The sequence below is a fragment of the Oryx dammah genome, unplaced genomic scaffold (assembly GCF_014754425.2).
Source record: "Oryx dammah isolate SB20612 unplaced genomic scaffold, SCBI_Odam_1.1 HiC_scaffold_26, whole genome shotgun sequence".
NCBI lineage: Eukaryota > Metazoa > Chordata > Mammalia > Artiodactyla > Bovidae > Oryx > Oryx dammah.
In genome coordinates this window covers 93,240,582-93,262,511 of record NW_024070210.1, presented here as the reverse complement: position 1 = coordinate 93,262,511, position 21,930 = coordinate 93,240,582, and the positions used below count along the sequence as shown (strand labels likewise).

Genomic DNA, 21,930 nt, shown 5'->3' with positions numbered 1-21,930 from the left:
AATGTGGCCAGGTGCCAAATTCTGCATGACTTTACATGTTTATTCAGCACAAGGCACACTCTTGCTGCCCGGGACAGCAGTGTTTTATGGGAAGGAGGAGTAGGGCATCAGCAATTATTCATCTGTCTCTCAGCTTCCTAAGTGAGTCTCACATCAGGGAACAGACATTTCCCTCTCCTCTTTTGTTACAGAAAATTAGAAAGATGGGAAATGGAGTTGACACCATTGATTCATTTTCATTTGCCCAGAATTAAATTATTTGTTTCCAGTCACTGTTAATTATGAGAAAGGGAATGCTTCAGATGCCGGGCAATGTCAGAGTTGGGAGCGTCTCGCTGAAGGCCTGGCACTGCTAAGCGTAAAGGTCAGGAGAAAACTATACCAGCAACAGAAATTAAAATGAAATTTCAGTGTCTGTGTATGGTAGGAGAATGACTGGCCATTTCTCCCTCTGCAAATGGAGCCTCATAAATGCATCCTTCATAGCTAAACAGTATCCATCCATTCACTGATATCAATCTATTGCTGTAAAGGTACAATAACCAGAATACCTTGACTTGATAGAAATGATCACCACTAACTGAAATTCTTCAAACTATGTAGAACCTCATTTATGTTCAGAACATTTCTAAAATAACTGAGTATGCAAAAATATCCTGCCTTTTTGAAATTAGAATGTTGAGGCACGGATAGATTGACTTCCATGTGTTCAGTAGACTCCCAGGTCTTCTGAGTTTTAGTCTAATTCCAAACTGTAAGATTATACCTCCTGCAGTGGAAAAATGCAGAACTGTTTAAAAATTTTCAACTTTTAAACATGTTTTATCAAACACCTATATAATAGTTCCCCTATTGAGAGACACCGTGTTAAGTACTTTATAATATTGATTCATTAAAGCCTCATGGTAACCCTATGAGGAAGATAATATTTGTGCTACCCATTTTATAGATGAGAAAGATGAAGCCCAGAGAGGCTAATGGTAAAATCATACTCAGGCAGTCTGGCTCCATGCTTATAACCACCAGGCCTGTGTTGTCTCAGATTCATTGAGAAATGTCTGTGATTTCATACCATACAATGTCTGATATGTGACAGACACCAAATAAACATTTTGAACAGATCAGTTCAAGACTTCTGACCCAAAGAATTGGAATGGAAAGACTGTTTCCAATATGGAAGATGAGGCAACAGACTAAATTATCTTTAATTGAAAAATAATTGCAAACCCAAGTTATAAACAGTGAGTCAGTGTTTTCCTAGGCCTGTGTAGTCCAGCAGGTCATATGTAGTCACCAAGCATATGAAATGTGGCAAATTTAGATGTGCTGTAAGGTATAAAATACATAGTACTGGATTCCAAAGCCTTAGTACATGCAAAAGAGTATAAAATATCTCATTAATAATTTTTATATTGAGTACATGTTAAAATGATAGTATTTGGATACATTGGGGTAAATGAATATTTATTAAAAGTAACTGCAGCCTTGTTTTAATATCTTTTCTAGAAAATTCAAAATTTTATACATACTTCACATGGTATTTCCATTGGGAAGCACTATCTTAATGCCTTTTATGAGAATTTCCAACAACAGTGGACCATTCAGACACACTTATTTCCCTGTATACCTTTTGGCGAAAGAACTATAGATTCCAAAGGAGAAAGAAGTAACAGGAAAAGTTCTCCCAAAGTCATGACATGTAATTATGAAAAATTAGCCACATGCACTTTTAAGAACTGACTCTGTGAGCTCCTTGAGGGTAGGGATGGGATATGTATTCTTCGTGCCTGTCCCTCCAGCAACTTGGCCCAGATCTTGGCTGGGTGAGGGGCTGCATGGTGGGGGGGATGATGGATGGATTGGTAAATGGCAGGTGAGTGGGAGACCGAGGAGAGATGGGTGATTAGATATATACGGCAAGTGACCGGAAAAGTCTGCGTGTCTTTTTTCATCACTTCTTACAGATCATCCTAACGGTCATCACCATCTTTGTTCATGACATCATTTAGGTGCCATGATGGCATGCTTCCAGCTGTTTCAATAGTGAGATGATTTTTTTTTCCAAGACAGCATGAGGATTCTGATCTCTGAATACACCTTCTCCCTCCATGGCAGCAGGTCTGCTGCTGTGGATATGCAAATCTGTTTAGGTTTGAGGGGGGTTGCTTCAGTCATGTCCAACTCTGTAGCCTGCCAGGCTCCTCTGTCCATGGGATTCTCCAGGCGAGAATACTGGAGTGGGTTGCCATGCTCTTCTCCAGGGGATTTTCCTGACCTAGGCATTGAACCAGCATCTCCTGAACTGGCAGGCAGATTCTTTACCACTAGCTGCTGCCTGCAGTTCTGTTTAGGTTTGACAGGCTTAGGGCACCAATATGATTGCAAACAAGGGCTAAGGGAGTTGAAATTATGTTTTCTTAGAAACACAATGTTTATTCAGATTATATGTTTGCATCTCCATGTTCTCAAAATAGTCAGGTTTAAGCTGCAGCTTTGCAGATGGGAAGACTAAAGCTACCCTAACCCCCCACGCTTTGGCACCAAAGCTGGGCATGAGGGATCCTTATTCCTAATTTGATGATTGGTTTTGTTACCAGGAAACATTCTTTTCCTGTCTCTATCTTGATTACTCACAGTAGACACATGCCTTCTAATCAATACAGCAATCTCATTTTCTGTGCCAGCCTAGCCTGTCCATAGATGTTCGATCTGTGTTCTTTCATTTAAGCCTCTGAGCAGCCTCCCCTGTGATACTGTTACTTTCATGAAAAGGAAGTCCATCTTTGGAGTTGCTGCTTTAGTTGTTTACTTCTGGGTCCAGTTGAAAACACAATGAATTGGTTCTGAATTGCTGTCCGACTTGCCTGGCAGTTCCGTGTCTTCTTTCTTTTTTTGGTTGCTGATTCTGAGCAAAGATTAAAAGGATATTTTTCATGCAAATTATTTGTGATTGTGATTCCTGGCATAGACTACAGCATTCATTAGTCATTTTTATAAACCCATAATACTTGTTGTAATAAAGCCACCAGAGTCAGCTCTTGGTGGATTTTGGCACCTGCTTACTATCTGTATGGAACACATGACTTTACAATGCTTATTCAACTTCCTGCTTAATTACATTCTCATGTAATACCTCATTTCCCAATGGAAAGGGGAGTTTGAGGAACGGCACTGGCTGGCAATCACATGGTGAAGAAAGAAAGAATAAAATTACTCATTGTCATCAATACGTGCTCACTGAAGCATTAAAGCAAAACAGAATTATTCAATTCCTTTCAGGACAGGAAGTCATCATTCTATAATTTCTCCCCTGAGCATCATACTTCAAGCCGTTTTAAGTATAACTGGCCCTTTTGTGTACAACCTCCTTCTTTTACCATAGAAACGCCCTCCTCATCTTCTCTATAGCCAGCATCCATCCGAGTGACAAGGTACAGAGACAGACGTAATCCACCACGAAGGTGTCATCGAGGCTGGAGTGACGTGAGGTGTGGCTGTGAAATGTGCAGACTTAAATCAGTCAGGCTTCCCAGTTTCTCAGGGAGGTTTGTGGAGACAGGAATGTTTGGCCTTCTCCTTCTTCCCACTTTGCTAAACTCATTCAGTTTACATGTCTCGTGTTTCCAGCACAGAAGTTTTTTTCTGTAAAGCTGACACAAGTCTTTGCCTTATACCGTATCTCATTTGTGAATTTGTCTCAGTTTACTGAGGAAAATATGTTTTATGACATTTACTTGATACCTAATGTTGAGTATTGCGAAAAGTATTGCAGAACTTTTGAGGGGCATGTTGAGTGTGTTCCCACACTTGAGTGCACACACACATGCAATGAGGTACTGGAGGGGTCCCAACTTATTCTAGTGATGTGTTTTAATACAGATTTTTTTTTACTTTCTTTATATTTCGGTAATTAAAGTTGCAAACACCTAACATTAATAGTACTTAGGGAAAATAGCTCCAACTCTGAAATTCCACATGCCAACATTCTGTTTCATCAGTGTCAATTCAATTATTTTGAATCTGGCTAATCTTCCACCCATAATAGAGTGTGCATTTCAATTATTATTCCCTTTGTGCCTCCCACTACCATGGACAATGAAGATACGGTCCTTGATGGGAGCTAATAAAATAGACTCAATATCCTATGGTGAGAAAAATTCTTTATAAACCACCCTGATCTCATTGTTTCATTTGTGTAAATATTCTGTCAAAAATGAAATCGTGAGCACATTTCAACAGTAGCTAGTTGATCAGTAGATAATGAACAATAAAGAGGTCTCCCTGTTAACTGTATTTAGACATTTACTGCCTATCTGCTGTGTAAAAGATAACCATGGTATGCCTTATATCCTGACTGTTTAAAGTATCATATTTCCTCTATTACATCCCCATGGCAAGAGTTTCTCAACCTCAGCACTATTGATATTGGCAGCTGGATAAGTCTTTGTTGTGAGGGGCTGCTGTGAATATGATAGGGTTTTTAGCAGCGTGCCTAGACTCTGCCCACAATGTGCCAGGGGCAGCCCCTGAGCTGTGATAACTAAAAATATCTCCAGACGTTGTCAAATGTCTGCTGGGAGAGGGGCACAAAATCAACCCTATTTAATAACCATAGAGAATTTGAGAAACTCCATTCAGATATGTTTCTCCCTTCAAGTGTTCTCAGAAATTTTATCTTAGTACAATAAAACAAATAAGGAGATTTATTAGCCTCTCATACAAAATAGTGCAGAATAGTAATAGGGAGCTTTTAAAACAAGGTTTGGTGGTGGAGGGTGACAACTAAGACATAGAGTAATTCACGAACTCTTTTGGGGCTCTGCTGCTGTCAGAACTGCCATGCCAGCACCCCCGGCTTCCGGTCATGTTGGCCCAGGGCCTAAGGTGTATGTTTCCACTCACTGGAGATGTGAGGCCGTCACAGCAGCTTACTCCTCCCCTCCATCATCAGAGAGTCTTGGGGCAATTCGTTTCTTCCAAGTAAACACTTAGTGCATGCCCAGTAGGCCAAGTAAGGGGGATTCAAAGATGAATATGTTATAGTCTTCACCTTCCAAGAGCCTTTGGTCTAGTGTAAACAACATGTAAGCACTCTGATCAGCTGAAACACCAGGAACAGTTAATATTACGGCACACTGCAATGTCCTGCAATGTGTTTCCTCTGCTTGAAGGATATCACCATATGATGAGGAGTTAATGTTTTTCCCAAAATAGGTGATCAGCTCACAATAAGAAATGTGAATGCTTGGATTGTTTTTTAGGTCTCTGAGTCTGAAGGACTTTGCAAGGGATTTAAATAGATTCCCTCCGTCCTCCTTCAGACTCACTTAGCCCTTGATTTTAGAATTCCTTGTGGTCTGCTTTACAAACATTGATAGACATCCATGCAAAAAAAATTCAAAAAGCAAAAATTAAAAAAAAAAACTTGAAAAAGAGGCATTGAATTAAAACCAGAAGGATTGTTTAAAAGCCCCTAAAGTTGGCGTTCTTTTATGCAACAGTGATAAAACTAACAGGCAAGTCTCCCACTTGCGTTGGTAGCCACCTGGAGTACATTCATCTTGGTTCAGAGCAACCTGACATCTCCTGACACACAACTGTGCCTTCCTGACGTGTGAGTTACCACTCATACATACAGAGTGTCCAGAATCCCGATGAGACGTAAATTAGGAAGTTGCAAATCAGTAAAAACTGAGGCTCTTCCTTTGCATTGAAAAGTGAAGACACAGATTAAGGACCTGGGACTTTATGCTACAGAGAAACAGATTCCTCACGTCAAATGACGAAAGGAACAGCGTTAAATGATCTATGACATAGATGTTTTATTTCCCATTAAAATTGTGTGTTGGAATGGAACCATTTCCAATCTGTTTGAAACATTGTTGAATTTTTAACTTCAGCTAGCTGTCCACGCATGGTGTGAGGTCCTCAGGAAGCCAGGCAGAAAACGGTGTGAGTTTCTGTGGTGTGGTTTATCATATACATCTGTTTCTTGTTTGGTCTGGTTGATGGACTTGGTGCTGGCTGGCTACCCTTGATGTGATGGCTCTGAGTTGTCATGTGCTATGTCTGAAATCACATGGAATCACACTCACAGAGATTTTAGGTAGAACCGTCACATTCACAGCCCAGAGAAACAGATACAGATGCTCTAAGTCAGTGATTTTTAAACTCTTTGAACAGTGGGTCTTACTAAGAGCACATATATATAAGTATATATATATATAGTTATGGGTTTCCCCAGGGGCTCAGCAGTAAAGAATCTGCCTGCAGTGCAGGAGCTGCAGGAGATATAGGTTCAGTCCCTGGCTTGGGAAGAGCCCCTGAAAGAGGGCAAGGCAGTCCGCTCCATTATTCTTGCCTGGAGAATCCCATGGTTCTAGGAACCTAGTGGGCTGTAGTCCTTAAGGTCGCAAAGAATCAGACACAACTGAAGCAGCTTAGCACACATGCATATATATAGATATATACTGAATATATATGTATACTCACACATATACATGTATGAATATATATTACTATAAATGTTTATTGTGAATGAAATGCATGAAATGATACTTATTACTTGAATGCCACTCAAATATTTCATGTCTATTTCAATTTTTAAAATGCTGTGGACATTTGCTAAATTAATTTTGTAGCCTGTGGATTGAAAAACACTATTCTAGGTGGTCTGCACATATCCAGCCACAGATGACTACCACATTGCTGTAAACAGGGGCAGACTCATGAAATGGTGCCATACGTACCAGTTGGTGCAGAGTGATATTATCAACTCCGTGGTTCATAGGTACATCTGCTGCAGATGTGGCCTTTCTCTTAATTGCATTTGCTAAGATCACTGTCAGTATTTCTTTATCATATTAAAGGCACTCAGAAAATCAGTTATTGCTAAATGGATAAATACAAGTGTCATTCCTTGACATCAAATTTACTTGAAATGTCAATAGCAATTTTCCTTATAGAAATATGGACATAAAGGAATCAGTACATATTTGAAGAACTGTATATCACTAGATGTTGTCTTTACAACTTGCTTATATGTTGAGGGCTTCCCTGATAACTCAGTTGGTGAAGAATCCGCCTGCGATGCAGGAGACCCCAGTTCAATTCCTGGGCCAGGAAGATCCCTGGAGAAGGGATAGGCTACCCACTCCAGTATTCTTGGGCTTCCCTTGTCGCTCAGCTGGTAAAGAATCTGCCTGCAATGTGGGAGACCTGGGTTCGATCCCTGTGTTGGGAAGATCCCCTGGAGAAGGGAAAGGCTACCCACTCCAGTGTTCTGGCCTGGAGAATTCATTCCATGGACTGTATAGTCGATGGGGTTGCAAAGAGTCAGACATGACTGAGCGACTTTCACTTTCACTATATTGTGGCACACTTAAAAAAATAATTATGTTAAGAATTCACATATTGTTTAGAATGATAGTAATTATTTCCCATACTACCTTACTTTCTTAGCGTCTTAAAATTTGTGAGGTCAAGGCCAAGTTGACCTTCTGATGAGATCTATGGCCCATCTCCCTAGAATGAACAAAATTTTAATTCCATAGAGCCTCATTTGAGTACCTTAACCTGAGAAGAGGTCACTGTTCTTACCCTCTATCCAGAGATCAGTGTCTCTTAAAATCACCTTGACTGGAAGGAAGCATTGCACTGTCGGTATCTAAACCAGCAGCTCTTTATGTGGTTGTCCCAGTGCCCCTTTCACATGCACTCATTCAGCAGTACCTGCTGGATCAGGACCAGAGCCAGTCTAGGCAGCAGCCCTGTGGGTCCGGTGTTAACATATCCCTCAGACAGGGCTGTAGGACCAACGCTGTGGAGTGGGATCAGTTGCAGTCAGCCCTCTAGAGGTGTTTGAATCTCTTTCCAAAGTCCCCATGTCATGGACAAGACATAATCATAATATATATATATATTTTTAATGTGTTAAAGTATTTCCTAGATCATACCAAATATTGTGCTTTTTGATAAACACGATGTAGAACATCAACAAGAAATAGAAAGTCCATGGAGATCTTAAGCTAAGCGCGCTATATAAATCACGTGAGTAGGGCACCACTCCCACCTTTTGGTAACATAGTTTAATTGCAGGTTCAAGTTTGGGGAGGATAATAAACCTATTTTGAACATGCTCTGTGCTTATTTGCTCAGTCGGTCTGACTCTTTGTGGCCTCATGGACTGTAGCCGCCAAGCTCCCCTGTCCACGGGGATTCTCTAGGCAAGAATACTGTAGTGGGTTGCCATGCCCCACTCCAGGAGATCTTTCCAATGCAGGGATTGAACCCTGGTCTCCCGCATTGCAGGTGGATTCTTTACCATCTGAGCCACTATTAAAGTTACTAAGTTGTAGAAAATGTACCTTCCTTGATATGCTGGAAAAGAGAGCGTGTGCTAATAGAGCTCGCTTTAGCTCTGCCCTTCGTGTTTCACACTGGCTGTACGAGCCCTGATATCACATACCGTCCCTACCTCTTGGCAGGATTGGAGGAGCCATCCCCACTGTGTTCTCCTACTTTGCGGAGGTGCTGGCCCGAGAGAAGCGGGGTGAGCATCTGAGCTGGCTCTGCATGTTCTGGATGATCGGCGGCATCTACGCCTCGGCCATGGCCTGGGCCATCATCCCGCACTACGGTAAGAGGCTGGCCTTGCCCCAGCCAGGCGGTCCCCTTGTCTTGTTTCAGCTTCTGTTTCCACCCGTTCCCTCTCTAGTCAGTGCTGCTTTGAGAACAGTGCCATCATCATGCCTCTCCCTTTTGTGATGTCTAGGATCTGCATCCCCAACCCCTTATAGATCTGTATGAGGTAGGACTATGCCAGCGATCCTTTGGGAAGACTTTTCATTTTGCTGTTTTCAATGTCTCCACTTTCCTTTGTTCCCTTTGTGCTGTCAACATGGGGTCCCGTGTAAGTGGAAGTGAAAGGATGCACAGATCATAGCCTATAAGGCAACTTGACTTACGGTGGTTCTTGGGCTCCTCACTCGTGTGAGACACTACGAGTACCTTGACTCATCTCCTCTCGGCTTAGCCCACGGCTCAGCCCACAGCAGCCTCGCCTCTTCCAGAAGCTCAGAACTGGGATGGGAGCAGGGAGAGCCCCGTCTCCTTAAGGACCATCAGTTTGCAGAGCCTCAGAGGTGACTCTACAGCCCTCCACGGCTCCCCTCCTCAGCCTCCCCTGAGCACTCACTGTTCTGCCACCTCAGGACACCTGAAGGTTTTGTGTTTCTGAGCAGTGCTCACGCCGTCAGAAGCCACAGCTCCTAGGTGCTTCACCCATAAACCGCGAAATGCCGGGAGAGGTTAACAGAATCTAGGAATTGAATTCGATATAGAAGGAGAGGGAAAGGTACCTGTTCCGGCTATATTTATGTGTGTATGAGTGTGTGTGCATGTGTGTGTGTGTGCCTGTGTGTGTGAGAGAGCAGGATGAAGCTGACAAAGCATGAATACTGGATATATTTAAACCACCATGGCTTCAAAACCTCACTCTTTGTTCTATCTGAAATCTCAAAAAATTAGATTTCAAAATTTACTATTTGCTCATTTTCTATGTTTCTGCCTTTAAAAAAAAAAGAACAGAGCAACTTTTCATTATAAAGTGTGGTTCTGTTAGGAAACAAATTTAAGTGAATTTAACTCATTGCTAAAATCAAAGACAAGATGGACTTCAAGGTTCAGATGCATTGTGATTTGTTTTCCATATTGAGCTTTAAAATTCATGTTGTCACACTCATCCTTTTAATAAACCTGGAAAGTTACATGCAAACCAAAACTTTATTTAACAACACAAGTACCAAAAAAAAAAAAAAAAAAAAGAACACCCAGAAGACTTAGGAAATTAGTTACTGGTGCCGAAGAGAACTTTTCTTTGTCAAACATTTTAGTGTGATAGGTTTCTCATTTTTAGACTCTTCAGTCACTTTTGGGCCAGTGATGCCCTCATTCAGGCCATTACCCATATCCACCATGAGGCTTGTCTGTTCATATCTATCACGAGGCTTGCCTTCTGCCACCATCTGAGGAATTAAGATTCTCCTCCTTCATCTGGGTCCTAAGGACCTCAGCCATGCTCAGAACTTCCCCTGTATGGCAGCATCCAACACCCACCCCACTCAGCTTGCTATTCCAAATGGAAAAGTCACTTAGCTACCACATAAGGGATTGTTTCTTAGGAAATATGTATCAGGAGACAAAAAGGAGATGAAGGACCTGGGCAGAGTCCAGCTGTACCCAGCAATGCCCCCAGAACCACCGTTAAATTATATTCAGCCTTTGTGCAAATTGAAATAAGCTGGCGGGTCTGGGTGGCCCCAGCTGCAGCCTCACTGGCAGTGTCTGCCAGGGACTCGTGCAGAGCGCAGCCTGGCACCTGGGCCCCTTCTGAGGCCAGCGTGCTCTGCGTCTCAGCCTCTGGTGGTGGCACAGCCCCTTCTGCCGGCTTCACTGCCCCCTGCTTCCAGTCCTCGCTTCCCACCAGGCCTCAACCTCAGAACGCCTCCTGCTGGCCTCCCTCAGCTCATAGCTCAGGCTGGCCTCTGGCGTCTGTGCGTATTTACTGGGCCTGGACATGACTGCTTTTGGTTTTGATTTTGTTTCCTCACTTCCTCACTCACTCCAGATTCCTGCCTTTCACACATTCCTGCCCTTGACCTTGAATAGCCCTTGGAGGGCTCCAGGTTTTGCCTCAACTGTCCGTGGCTGAACTACGAAAAATGAGCATGATTCCCACCTTTTCCTTCCACAAGCACACATAAAATGTTCTTATTTAGAGGAAAAAAGTCCCCCGAGATCATATGTAGCTAGAAAGAGGGAGGTTGTGAACCATAAACAATTCTTGAAAAGTTACAAAGACAATCACAATACAGCAGAATCAAATGGATCTGAGGCCAACATTACTTTCTGTATTGAAGGAACCAGTAATGACCTGGTTAAGAAATTAGTAACAGAAAATTAAAACCTTATGCCCATGCTGGTAGGCTGCAGTCCATGGGGTCGCACAGAGTTGGACACGACTGAGCGACTTCACTTTCACTTTTCACTTTCATCCATTGGAGAAGAAAATGGCAACCCACTCCAGTGTTCTTGCCTGGAGAATCCCAGGGACGGCGGAGCCTGGTGGGCTGCCATCTTTGGGATCACACAGAGTCGGACACAACTGAAGCGACTTAGCAGCAGCAGCAGCAGCCCATGTTTTACTGAAGTTTTCCATGGCCAGAGGTATGTCCAAAAAAGAGGAAAAGAAAAACCCAGCCAATTACTGTTGTTAATCCTGGGTCTGTGTTAGAATCAACAGGGGAGAGTTTTTAAAATACCCTTGCTGAGTTCATTTTATACTCTTGCAGCTTGAAGAGTTTTAATTTTTTTTTCAAAATAAAAGAGTTAAGTTTTGAAAGTCCCGTGCTGAAGCTTCTGGGGGTGATGATGTTCTGTATCTTGATGGGGACGTGTGTGCTCAGTCACTTAGTCATGTCCTACTCTTTGCAACCCCCAAGGACTACAGCCCTGCAGGCTCCTCTGTCCATGGGATTGTCCAGGCAGCAATACTGGAGTGAGTTGCTGTTTCCTCCTCCAGGGGATCTTCCTGACCCGGGGATCGAACCCACATCTCCCGCACAGGCACGTGGACTCTTTACCATATGAACCATCTAGGAAGCCCAGGTTTCAGGATTTATTGATAAAAATCCATTAAGCTGTGTGCTCTAGATTTGTGCATGTCATTATATGGTGGCTATACTTCTTCATAAGCACTTTTTAATGGAAGTTTACCACTTCCCCCACGCACTGAAAATACCCATGCTTGGATCCTACCCCAAATCAACTGAGTCAGATTCTCTGGGACGGGGACTCAGCGTATCTCCTTTTTAACCAGCCCAGGTGGTTCTCGCATGCAGTCAGGTTTGAGATTTGTCAGCCCTGTACCTCTCTCAGTGGGTGATGCTAGAGCCTCTGGGACTGCCTCGTGTGTGTACAGGGCAGGTGTGAATTGGAACAAAGAGTGAGCCTGACCTGTGTGCTTGACTTACTCAGTTTGTGTTGGAGTTTTAATATTGTTGGTTTCATCCAGGCTAAAGGACTTTTTCATACATCCGGTTCAGAATCACACTTTAAAGGAAACTTTAACACTAACATGTGTCTTTCCGATGACACATCTTTTTACTTTACTTAAAAATGACTAAGGGTTAAAAGTCCATCCACTTTCCCTGCAGCCTCTGAGAAAATAAGAAGCTTTCTGTTTTCCCTCAGAAATTCTGCAGGGTATAAATGGTGCCATGGCCCACAGAAATAACAGGGGCATAGGGGTCCTTGCCCCTGTATCCTCTTTCATTTGGGGGACCTCTGACCACTGACACCTGTACAGTAGATTGAATTTTCCCCTGGCAGGGAAGGCAGTCAGGGCAGAATAAAGCAACCGAGAGCCAGGTACTGGCCCTTCCCATGCTGGTAATAAGATTTGCTCTGAAGGAAAGAAATTAGTAATTGGCATCACATGGCAAGATTGTCAACGGATAAAGGATACGTATAGTCAATGGGGAACGCAGTCAGGCTTGTATTTCTGGACATCACCTTTCTGCTTTTGTGGCAGAGCAGTCTGTGCACAAGACCTGAGCCCGATGCTGTGAGACCTGAATTCTGACTCCCAACAAGCTTCTGAAGCAAAGTCGACCTTGAGCTGGTCACTCAGGGTGGTGAAACTTGGAGGGACTCTTAGGAAGTTAGACACAACCTCCAGAAAGGATGTTTGAACGGCTACCAGGGTGGGCAAGTTGAGATATAGGCTGTGCCAGGCGTTGCTCACAGACCTCGGATCCACCTGGCCCGCAGCCGAGGCCGAGTTTCCGTACCAGCATCAGAGGACAATGTACTGTGTGTTCCCCAGAGACAGATGGTCGCCAGCACCTGAAGGTTCTGAGGAGATATTAGGAGGCAGAGTACAGGATGTCATCGCTCCAGGCAGCTTTCCTGCCACCATCTCCCTGGGACCAGCGCCTTCCAGCCAGGAGCTTTGGGACTTTCTCAACCTGTGGCAAAGAGCAGTCCCCATAAAGCTAGGGACGGGGGAGAAGACCCTGCCCAGAAGGAAATGCCCTGGCCTCAAAGCTCAGGTGCCCACAGCAGCTGAGAGCAGGTGTTAGAAAGTATGGCTCCTCTTGACCCACACCTCTTTCCAAACCTCTGACTTCTGACCCACAGTGGATACTGGCTTCCAATTCACAAAAGAACAAGCACGGTGTTTGAGAGCAGATGGAAAAGATGCAAAGGTTGTCTTGTCGTGCAGCCTTTCTCCCCTCCCCCACACCCCCTCTGAATTAGGACACATCAGCATTGAATGGAAGCCCCGATGCCTTAAGGAGAAAATGGGACAGGGAGCTGAATCCTGGGTCCTTTCCCTCCTTGGCTGAGAGCTTTCATTGCGTCCCAGGCTTTGGCGTCATCGCAGGGTTGCTGCGCTTTCTGCTCCATTAAACTCTCTGTCGTCATTTTCTTTTATATTTGCGTGCATGTCAGATGAGGTGCTGTCCCCTGCCCAGATGCCTGACAGTGAACAGCATGGGATTCAGTTAGCTAAGTGAGAAGGCTATCGGTTCAGCACGAAGCGCCTCAGCTCTCAAAGCGTACGGCACCCAGGCTGTGCTCAGCACTGGAGCATCTCTACCGCCCCCAGTGCCAGCCCTTCCCTGCAGACCTCAGGGACCAAGCTGGGGATGCCCACAAAGCCCAAACCCCACGCAGCCCTCCCCTTCCAGCTATAGTGTGGTGTCTGGGCTAAACACACATAGTCCTGAGGTTGTCTGAATTATCAAGATGTCTTCTACTTCCTGTAGTTACAAGAAACGTGAAGCTAATGCATTTCTTCCCCCGAATAGTGAAACTGGGCCGAAGGTAGGAGGGGATAGTCTAATAGCTGTCTGGTTGATGAATGAAACAGGGAAGGCTGTGTACATTTTGTGCGCAAGAAGGAAGGCACTGCAGCGCACAGCAAGAGACAACAGTGAAAGCTGATTATTGAGTCTTGGCCCCGCCGCTTCTAGGTGTGTGAGCTTTGTCAAGCTTTTCAGTCCCCCCAGTCCCATCTCCTAAGTCAGCGTTTGGGGATTCAGTGAAATGATCATGTCAGAACACCCAGTTTAACTAGTGTTCCAAAGTGGTAGCTGTTACTGCCATCAGGTTCATATCCTATATGGGAAACCTGGACTTTGTCAGCACAGCCCAGTGTGAGCTCGGAGTTACAGGAAAGAGGGAAAATGAGCTAAAATGTGTAAACCTTGCCTAGAGAGTGCGATCAGGGGAAGCAGAGAGGAGAAAAAATGTAAAGAGAATGAGAGAGAATCAAGGAATAAACAATACCATAGAATCTTGATAACCCGCAGCCCAGTGAATCAGAATCTTCCATCCACATGTTTGTTGGATGAATTAATAACCAAAGGGCACATCCCATATAAAGATCCATTTTAAAGGCATGGTGCCACCGCCCAGGGACGTGGCACAAGAGCCGATGGCCCTTACCTGCTGGCATGCATCACTAGCTGACCTGTGCATTACGTGGACATCCCGGAGCCAAGCTCTGTCTCAGTAGCGAGGTATCCTGTGCTCTGGACGCAGGCAGGCAGCATGGGCTGACCTAAGACAGGCCCTGGCTCCAAGCCATCTCTGCCGCTCTTCAGCGCTGTCACCTTTAGGACACTTACTTAGGCTCTCTGACTCTCAGTGGCCTCATCTATAAAATGAGCAAAATACCCTTACAGGGTGCTGTACTAAAGGACTGTATACAAAAAGTGGTTACTTAGCACAGGGCCTGACACAAGTGCTCATCAAGTGTAGCTTTCTTTCCATAAACGGGGCTGAAGTTGAGGTAAGGGAGGAAGAAGGAACTGGAATATTAAAAAGAGTTGTTTTCTTTGCAAGATGCAATCCTTAGGGGTACCACCTGTGGTTAGAAAATCATAGTTACCAAAGAGTGTCATAGTCAAGGTGTCCCAGGCCCTCACTCAGATAAGGTGCTTAGCACAGACTAACGTGTGTCAGAAGTAGAATCCGAGCCCATATGAAGGTGGGTACAGTTAGGGCTGGGCTTCCCTGGTGGCTCCGTGGTAAAGAACCCGCCTGCCAATGCAGGAGACTCGGGTTCGATCCTTGGGTAGGGAAGATACCCTGGAGAAAGAAATGGCAACCTACTCCAGTATTCTTGCTTGGAAAATCCCATGGACAGAGGAACCTGGCAGGCTATAGTCCATGGAGTCACAGAGTCGGACACAACATAGCAACTAAACAAACAACAGTTAGGGCTAGTGTGACCCTCGTATGTCAGTTTCAGAAAATGTAGGTGCAAGGCTGTAGTAAGCCTCAGACAGGTGAGCCCTCTGAAGCATTTCAGTGAGCCAGACTTCCTCCATCCTCAGATCACAGTTGACTAGACCTCTAGGTTTTTCCCCAAAGCTGGGGTGTGAACCCCAGCCTGACTAAGAGAATGTCTTCCACAAATCCTGGAGAACTTGGTCTCCAGGAGGGATCATAGCACCTATATCTACAATAAAGAAAGACAGAAAAGTTGATATATTTACTATAGATAGAGGTTTATCCTGCAAGAGCTTTTGATATTAGGGTTTGCCTTGAAATGGAATAACAAGTACTTTTTATAGAATAAAAATTAGTTTAAGAAATTAATGGCAATACCAAATGCTAGTGAATATGCAGAGAAATTGCATGTCTCATCTGTTGCCTGTGGGAGCACAAAGTAGTGCCCCATGCTATAAAGTAATTTGGAGTTTTCTTAAAAAAAAAAAAAAAAAAAAAAGACACACCTAACATACAACTGACAGTTGTCCTCCTGAGCATTTGTCCCAGAGAAATGGAAATGTATGTCCTCGCAAACACTTGCGTGTACTTATTTAGGACAGTTTTATTTGCAATAGCCCCAAACTGGAAACAACCAAAATGTCTGCAATAGCATAGACTTCTCCTCAGCAATAAAAGTAAATGAACAGTTAATACAACAGCTAGGAGAGACCTCAAGGGCATTTTGTGAGTAAGAATAAAAAACAATCTCAAAAGATATCCTTATATAACATTCTAGAAATGACAAAGAGATGGAGAACAGTTTAGTGATTGGTTGGTGGGACTAGGGGTGACAGGGAGAAGGGAAGAGACTGTTAATGGAGTAGCCTCCAGAGATCTTTGTGTTGATGGATTAATGTCTTGAATGCAAGTGGGTGTGTAAGTCCACACATGTGATAAAATGACAAAGACCTATACACATATTCCACTGTGAGTTTCCTGCTTTTGGTGTTGTACAACAGCGGTTTAAGATCTTCATTTCTGAGCACCGAGAGAGACTGAGTGAAGAAGGGTACCTGGGATCTCTCTGGACTACCCATGCAACTTTCTGTGATTCTAATTCAAAATAAGAAGTAGAAAACAAAATTAATTGAAGGGCATTTCCACATTTATCACCTTATTTATTCTAATAATCTTGGGAACAAAAGCAGCAGTAAGTCTCATCTTTGGAATGGAGAGCCTGCTGCATAGAAAGTTTGTCATTTCCCAAAGTGACACAGAAAATGGAAGATTAGGAATTAGAACCAGCCTTCTGATTCTCATTTCTTCAAAATGTTCTCCAGACATGACAAAACTAAGATGTGTTCTCAAAGAGCAACACAGAGGGTAATTTGGAAGCGGTTGTGTGGTCCCTACAGTGTGTGTTTATGGCCCATACGGCAGCCATTCGTCACCTTGTGTATCTGAGCGATGTATCTCAGCTCTTGCCTAGTGCTCTAAGCGCTAAGCCTCCATCATTTGCATAAGAAAAACCGACCACACCCACAATTCTGTTATTATAAAAATTGCCTTACTGAAGATATCATAAGAAACCGTCTTAAGAGGCTTTTACATCACACACTTTCTATCCCAGTTCACAACCCCCGATTTGACTTTTGTGTTTCCTTCCAAGGTTATCTTGTGTCTTCTCTCTCCCCCTTCCCACAAAGCAAGCAGCTTCATGGGCTTCTGTCTCCTCCCCGAGAAACCTAACTGTGCTGCCCACCCCACTCTCCTTTCTTACAGAGAAAAATTCAGCCCTGCCCAGCTTCTAGCTCCAAACGTGGATACTCGCATATACTGCTCTGCTTGGGCCGCCATAACAAAATACAACTGACTGGGTGGCTTACACTACAAAACTGTATTTTCTCACAGTTCTGAAAGCTGGAGAATCCAAGACCAAGCGGCCGGTCAGTTTAGTTTCTGGCTGAGGGTTATCTTTCTGGCTGTCTTCTTGCTGTGTCCTCATGTGGAAGAGAAAGAGAGATCTCTGTCTTCCTCTTCTTCCATTCAACTAGGGCCCTACTCTTACAGCCTCACTTAACCTTAAGTACTTTGTAAAGATCCCATCCAGATACAGTCACATTGGGAGTTAGGGTTGTAGCTCTGAATTTTGGGGAGGTACAGTTCAGTCCACAAGAGCATTCCTTGTGGTCTTAGCAAAAAAAGGGCCTTCCAGCCATCAAAAGGACCCTTGCTTTGAACGCACTGGGGGACTTTTCATTTTTTTAATTGTTTTTCTTGTTGGATGCCTACTACAAAATCTAACTCTGAAACAGGAACCTTGTTCTCTCCCTGAAGTATAAAGTCTAAATGATAGCCTTATGATTCTATATGAACTTCCTGCCTCATTTCTCTGCACATCTCTATATTATGAACTAGACAAAGTGTGTGTGTGTGTGTGTGTGTGTGTGTGCGTGTTGGAAAAGCACAGTCCTGAAAATACCCCTGCTGGGCTGAATTTGTCATTAACCTAATTAGGTCTGTTATCCAAGCCTTACAATTAGCACCATTACCAAGTCTTGGTAACCAACTGCTGTGCCTTTAAATGAACTGTCACCTGGGGGGATATAAAAATTGTCATCTTCTAAAATGTTCCTTGTTTGAGCATATGATCATTCCCCAGATTTCTGTCAATAATATTGAACTGGCTTAGAGGGCAAGAGAAATTTACAGTTTCATGGGGAAGGTAGAGAAGGCTTCCCTGATATCTCAAGATACAAGCTATAGAATCTGGACTTCATTTTTCTGCTATATGCATATCAGGGTCCCCAGAGGAATACTCCATTAGCTTGCCCAGACTGTTAAGGCCATAGGCCATAGAGCTGCCCATCTATTTTCTACAAGTATAATATTCTTTCATTTGTAAGGAGTAAGTCAAACTTCAGCTTTTACATAACTTACCAGCAGAGGCATTGATACCGAATGACCTGGAAGTTTCTGTTCTCTTATGGATTGATTGAATGTTTATATTTTGTGCAGTTGTCTTTCTGTCAAAACTGAGCTTAGATTTTCTCTGAGTTGCTTTTGGAATGTCCCAAGGCAAGCCCAGTTAAAGACCCAGGTGTGGCCTCCTAGCCTATATGACCATTCAGCACGACTGAGCTCCACTGAGCATATGTAATTCCTGAAGATGCACAATCAATGCCTAGGATAGCTCGTTAGAATAGATTATTAAATAGGACAGGATTTGAGGTGGAAGCCATGATGGGGGAATCTTAGTAATTCTTAGTGGAGTCTTCTCAAGTTTAGTAGGTATTTCTTCTTTAGGAAGTGCCCAATTTTTTATATGGGCTTCCCAGGGGGCACAGTGGTAAAGAATCCACCTGCCAATGCAGGAGACACCAGAGACGCGGGTTTGGTTCCTGGCTTGGGTGATCCCCTGGAGTAGGAAATAGCAACCTATTCCAGTATTCTTGCCTGAAAAAAATTGCACAGATAGAGGAGCCTGGTGGGCTGCAGTCCATGGGGTTGCCAAGAGTCGGACACGACTGAGCCCACACGTGCAGTATTTTATTTAATGTTGGAGTATGTTTCCCCTTGGGGACAGGTTGAACTGCGTTGTCCACGTATTCCTCATTCTTACCCTCACTCCCCAGTGAGCTCATCTGCTCATCTGCTGTGCTCCTCCTCACACTCTGGAGTATCCAGGACAGAAAGCAGCCCTGAGGCTTTGGGAGGACTCTTGCAAAGAGGCTAGAAAACAGTAAGCCTGAGAACTGTGTAGTGGGGACATGGCAGTGGTCAGACTCTAAATCTGGCAAAATTAAAGGGGGCAAGATATGGCGAGAGAAAATCCTGTGGGCTGGAGCAGAGTGGGATGATTACTGTAGATCTTAATCAAATGAGCATCCTAACTAGAAAGCACTCTTGTTTAATCCAATAGTAGTGGAAGAGATTTGCTGTTTTAGCCATTTGCATATTCCCTTGTCCCATCTTCTCAATGACTCAAAGCATATCTTGATGAGATGATTGGCAAGGGTTAGGAAATCAGTTGAAGATCATGGAAGCAATGTGATTTTTCTGTCTTTAAGTTGAAGTTATCCTACAAAGAAATGGGTCTCAGTACTTTTCCCCCATCGCTGCTAAACAAACTGAGATTTAGCCTGTATTTGAGTTGCTCTATGAGATATTAAACTTTGGGGGTTTAAAACTGAACTTTGGGGGTACATACATTTGTTGTGTGTCTACACTGTGCCTGGCCCCAAGCTGGAAGCCAGAGATGCTTCTAGGCTAAAGTGGGAGTGTAGGGAAACATCTCTTCTTGGGTAATAGTGACGAATCCTGCCAATCTTTAATTTTCATCTTCGCTGTTTCAGCTTGTGAGTTCACAGAACCCCTTTCTCAAATGCTGTGATGGATTTGGGAATTTGGCCTTGCTGGAGCCAGGTTGAACTCCACTGTGTTTTTCAACATAGAGATGGTGTTACGAGTTGGATGGAGAGAACACGTCAGCCTGACAGATCAAGTGGAGCAAAAAGGGAAGGGGACATGTGAAGAGTCAGAGAATCTTGGTTTCATTTGACTTAACAGTTTAAGACTGAGATGGCCAGTGTAAACATCTTAGTGACCAAGCAGGTGATGTAAATAGGTGAAGCTGGCAAGAAACAGTACGGAAACAAATTTTGACAGTGTCTGTGTCCTCTCTGGAGAAGGCAATGGCAACCCACTCCAGTACTCTTGCTTGGAAAATCCCATGGATGGAGGAGCCTGGTAGGGCTCCATGGGGTTGCTAAGGGTCGAACACAACTGAGCAACTTCACTTTCACTTTTCACTTTCATGCATTGGAGAAGGAAATGGCAACCCACTCCAGTGTTCTTGCCTGGAGAATCCCAGGGATGGGGGAGCCTGGTGGGCTGCCATCTATGGGGTCGCACAGGGTCAGACATGACTGTTGGCAGCTACTCAGCTGCAGCAGATTTAGCCTCACAACTATTGAAGCCTAGTGTGACCAGATCTGATTTACCAAGAGAAGGCAGTATTCTGGATATTTATATGAAGTCTCTCCAATTTTCAATCTACCAATTTTTAACCATATCCTTTTAGAGATATGCCATATGGTCAGCAGAATGATGGTCTGCAAAGATGTCCACACACTAACCCCCAGAACCTGTGAGTATGTGAGGTTACAGGATAAAGGGGAATTAAGGTTAAATGCAAATAAGGTTGTTAATCAGCTGACCTAAAAGTGGAGAGATTACTGGTGGGCTCAATCTAATCACAAAGGTCTGTAAAAGCAGGAAGAACCAGGTAAGCGGTTGTATGGGCAAGACTTTGGCTTAGTGGTGTTAAGGATAGAGGAAGGGGGCCCTGAGCCAACGAATATGAGCAGCCTCAAGAGGTGGAAAAGGTAAGGAAATATATTCTCCTCTGGAGTCTCCATAAGGAATACAGCCCTGCTGACACCTTGCTTTTAGGGCAGTGAGGTCCATTTGGACTTTTACTGCACTGAAGTCCATTTGGACTTCTGACCTCCAGAACTTCAGATAATAAATTTTTGTGATTTTAAAGCCCCTGGGAGTGCAATAATTTGTTACAGAGCAACAGAAAACAAATACAGCTAGAATAAAATACATCAATTTAAGTGATGAGATTTGGCAAAAGGATAAAGCTCTAACTACCACCTCAATCAAGATAAAGCATACTTCCATCACCAAAAAGTTACCTCATGCCTCTTGGCAGTCAAGCCCCTCCCTTCATGCCTGGCACCTGGTAAGCAAAGATATGCTTTTCATCTTTTGTAAAATTTTATGTAAATGAAATACATCATATAGTATAAAACTTTCACCTCTGGACTCTGCTTTAGCATAATGCCTTTGAGATTCATCCACATTCTAGTTGGGTGTTTGAGGGTTCATTCCTTTCTGTTGCTGAGTAGCATCCATTATGGATGGACCATAGTTTATTGATCCAATCACCAATTGATGGACTTTTTTGATTGTTTACAGTTGAGCTATTAAGAATAATGTTGCTGTGAACATTTGAGTATGAATCTTTGTGTGAATGAAGTTTCATCTCTCTTGGGTAAATTCCTAGGAGAGGGATTCCTGGGTTGTTTGCTAAGTGTGGGTAACTTGATGAGAAACAAAGTGTTTTCCAAAGTGGTTCTATCATAATGACCCAATTTTTTCAAAACATTTTCAAAACACTATATGAACCAAACAGCATGCACTTGTAAGCTAGGTGCCGAATTTGGCCTAGGAACCACCTGGTTTAAAGGTCCATCTTGTCAAAGCTATGGTTTTTCCAGCAGTCATGTATGGATGCGAGAGTTGGACCATAAAAAACCTGAGTGCTCTGGGCTTTCTATTTTGTTCCATTGATCTATATGTCTGTCTTTGTGCCAATACCATACTGTCTTGATGACTGTGGCTTTGTAGTAGAGCCTGAAGTCAGGCAAATTGATTCCTCCAGTTCCATTCTTCTTTCTCAAGATTGCTTTGGCTATTCGTGGTTTTTTGTATTTCCATACAAATCTTGAAATTATTTGTTCTAGTTCTGTGAAAAATATCGCCGGTATCTTGATAGGGATTGCATTGAATTTGTAAATTGCTTTGGGTAATATACTCATTTTCACTATATTGATTCTTCCGATCCATGAGCATGGT

The 21,930-nt window shown here is 43.5% G+C and overlaps 1 protein-coding gene across 1 annotated transcript in view; it reads left to right on the top strand.

The window, feature by feature from the left end:
* The window catches only part of LOC120852605 (synaptic vesicle glycoprotein 2C), a 169,441-nt gene that overhangs the window by 62,775 nt on the left and 84,736 nt on the right, over positions 1-21,930 (top strand). Inside the window, exon 3 of the mRNA XM_040225936.1 lies at positions 8,487-8,638. Coding sequence (XP_040081870.1) covers positions 8,487-8,638 — 152 coding nt within the window. The remainder of the gene's footprint in view (positions 1-8,486; positions 8,639-21,930) is intronic.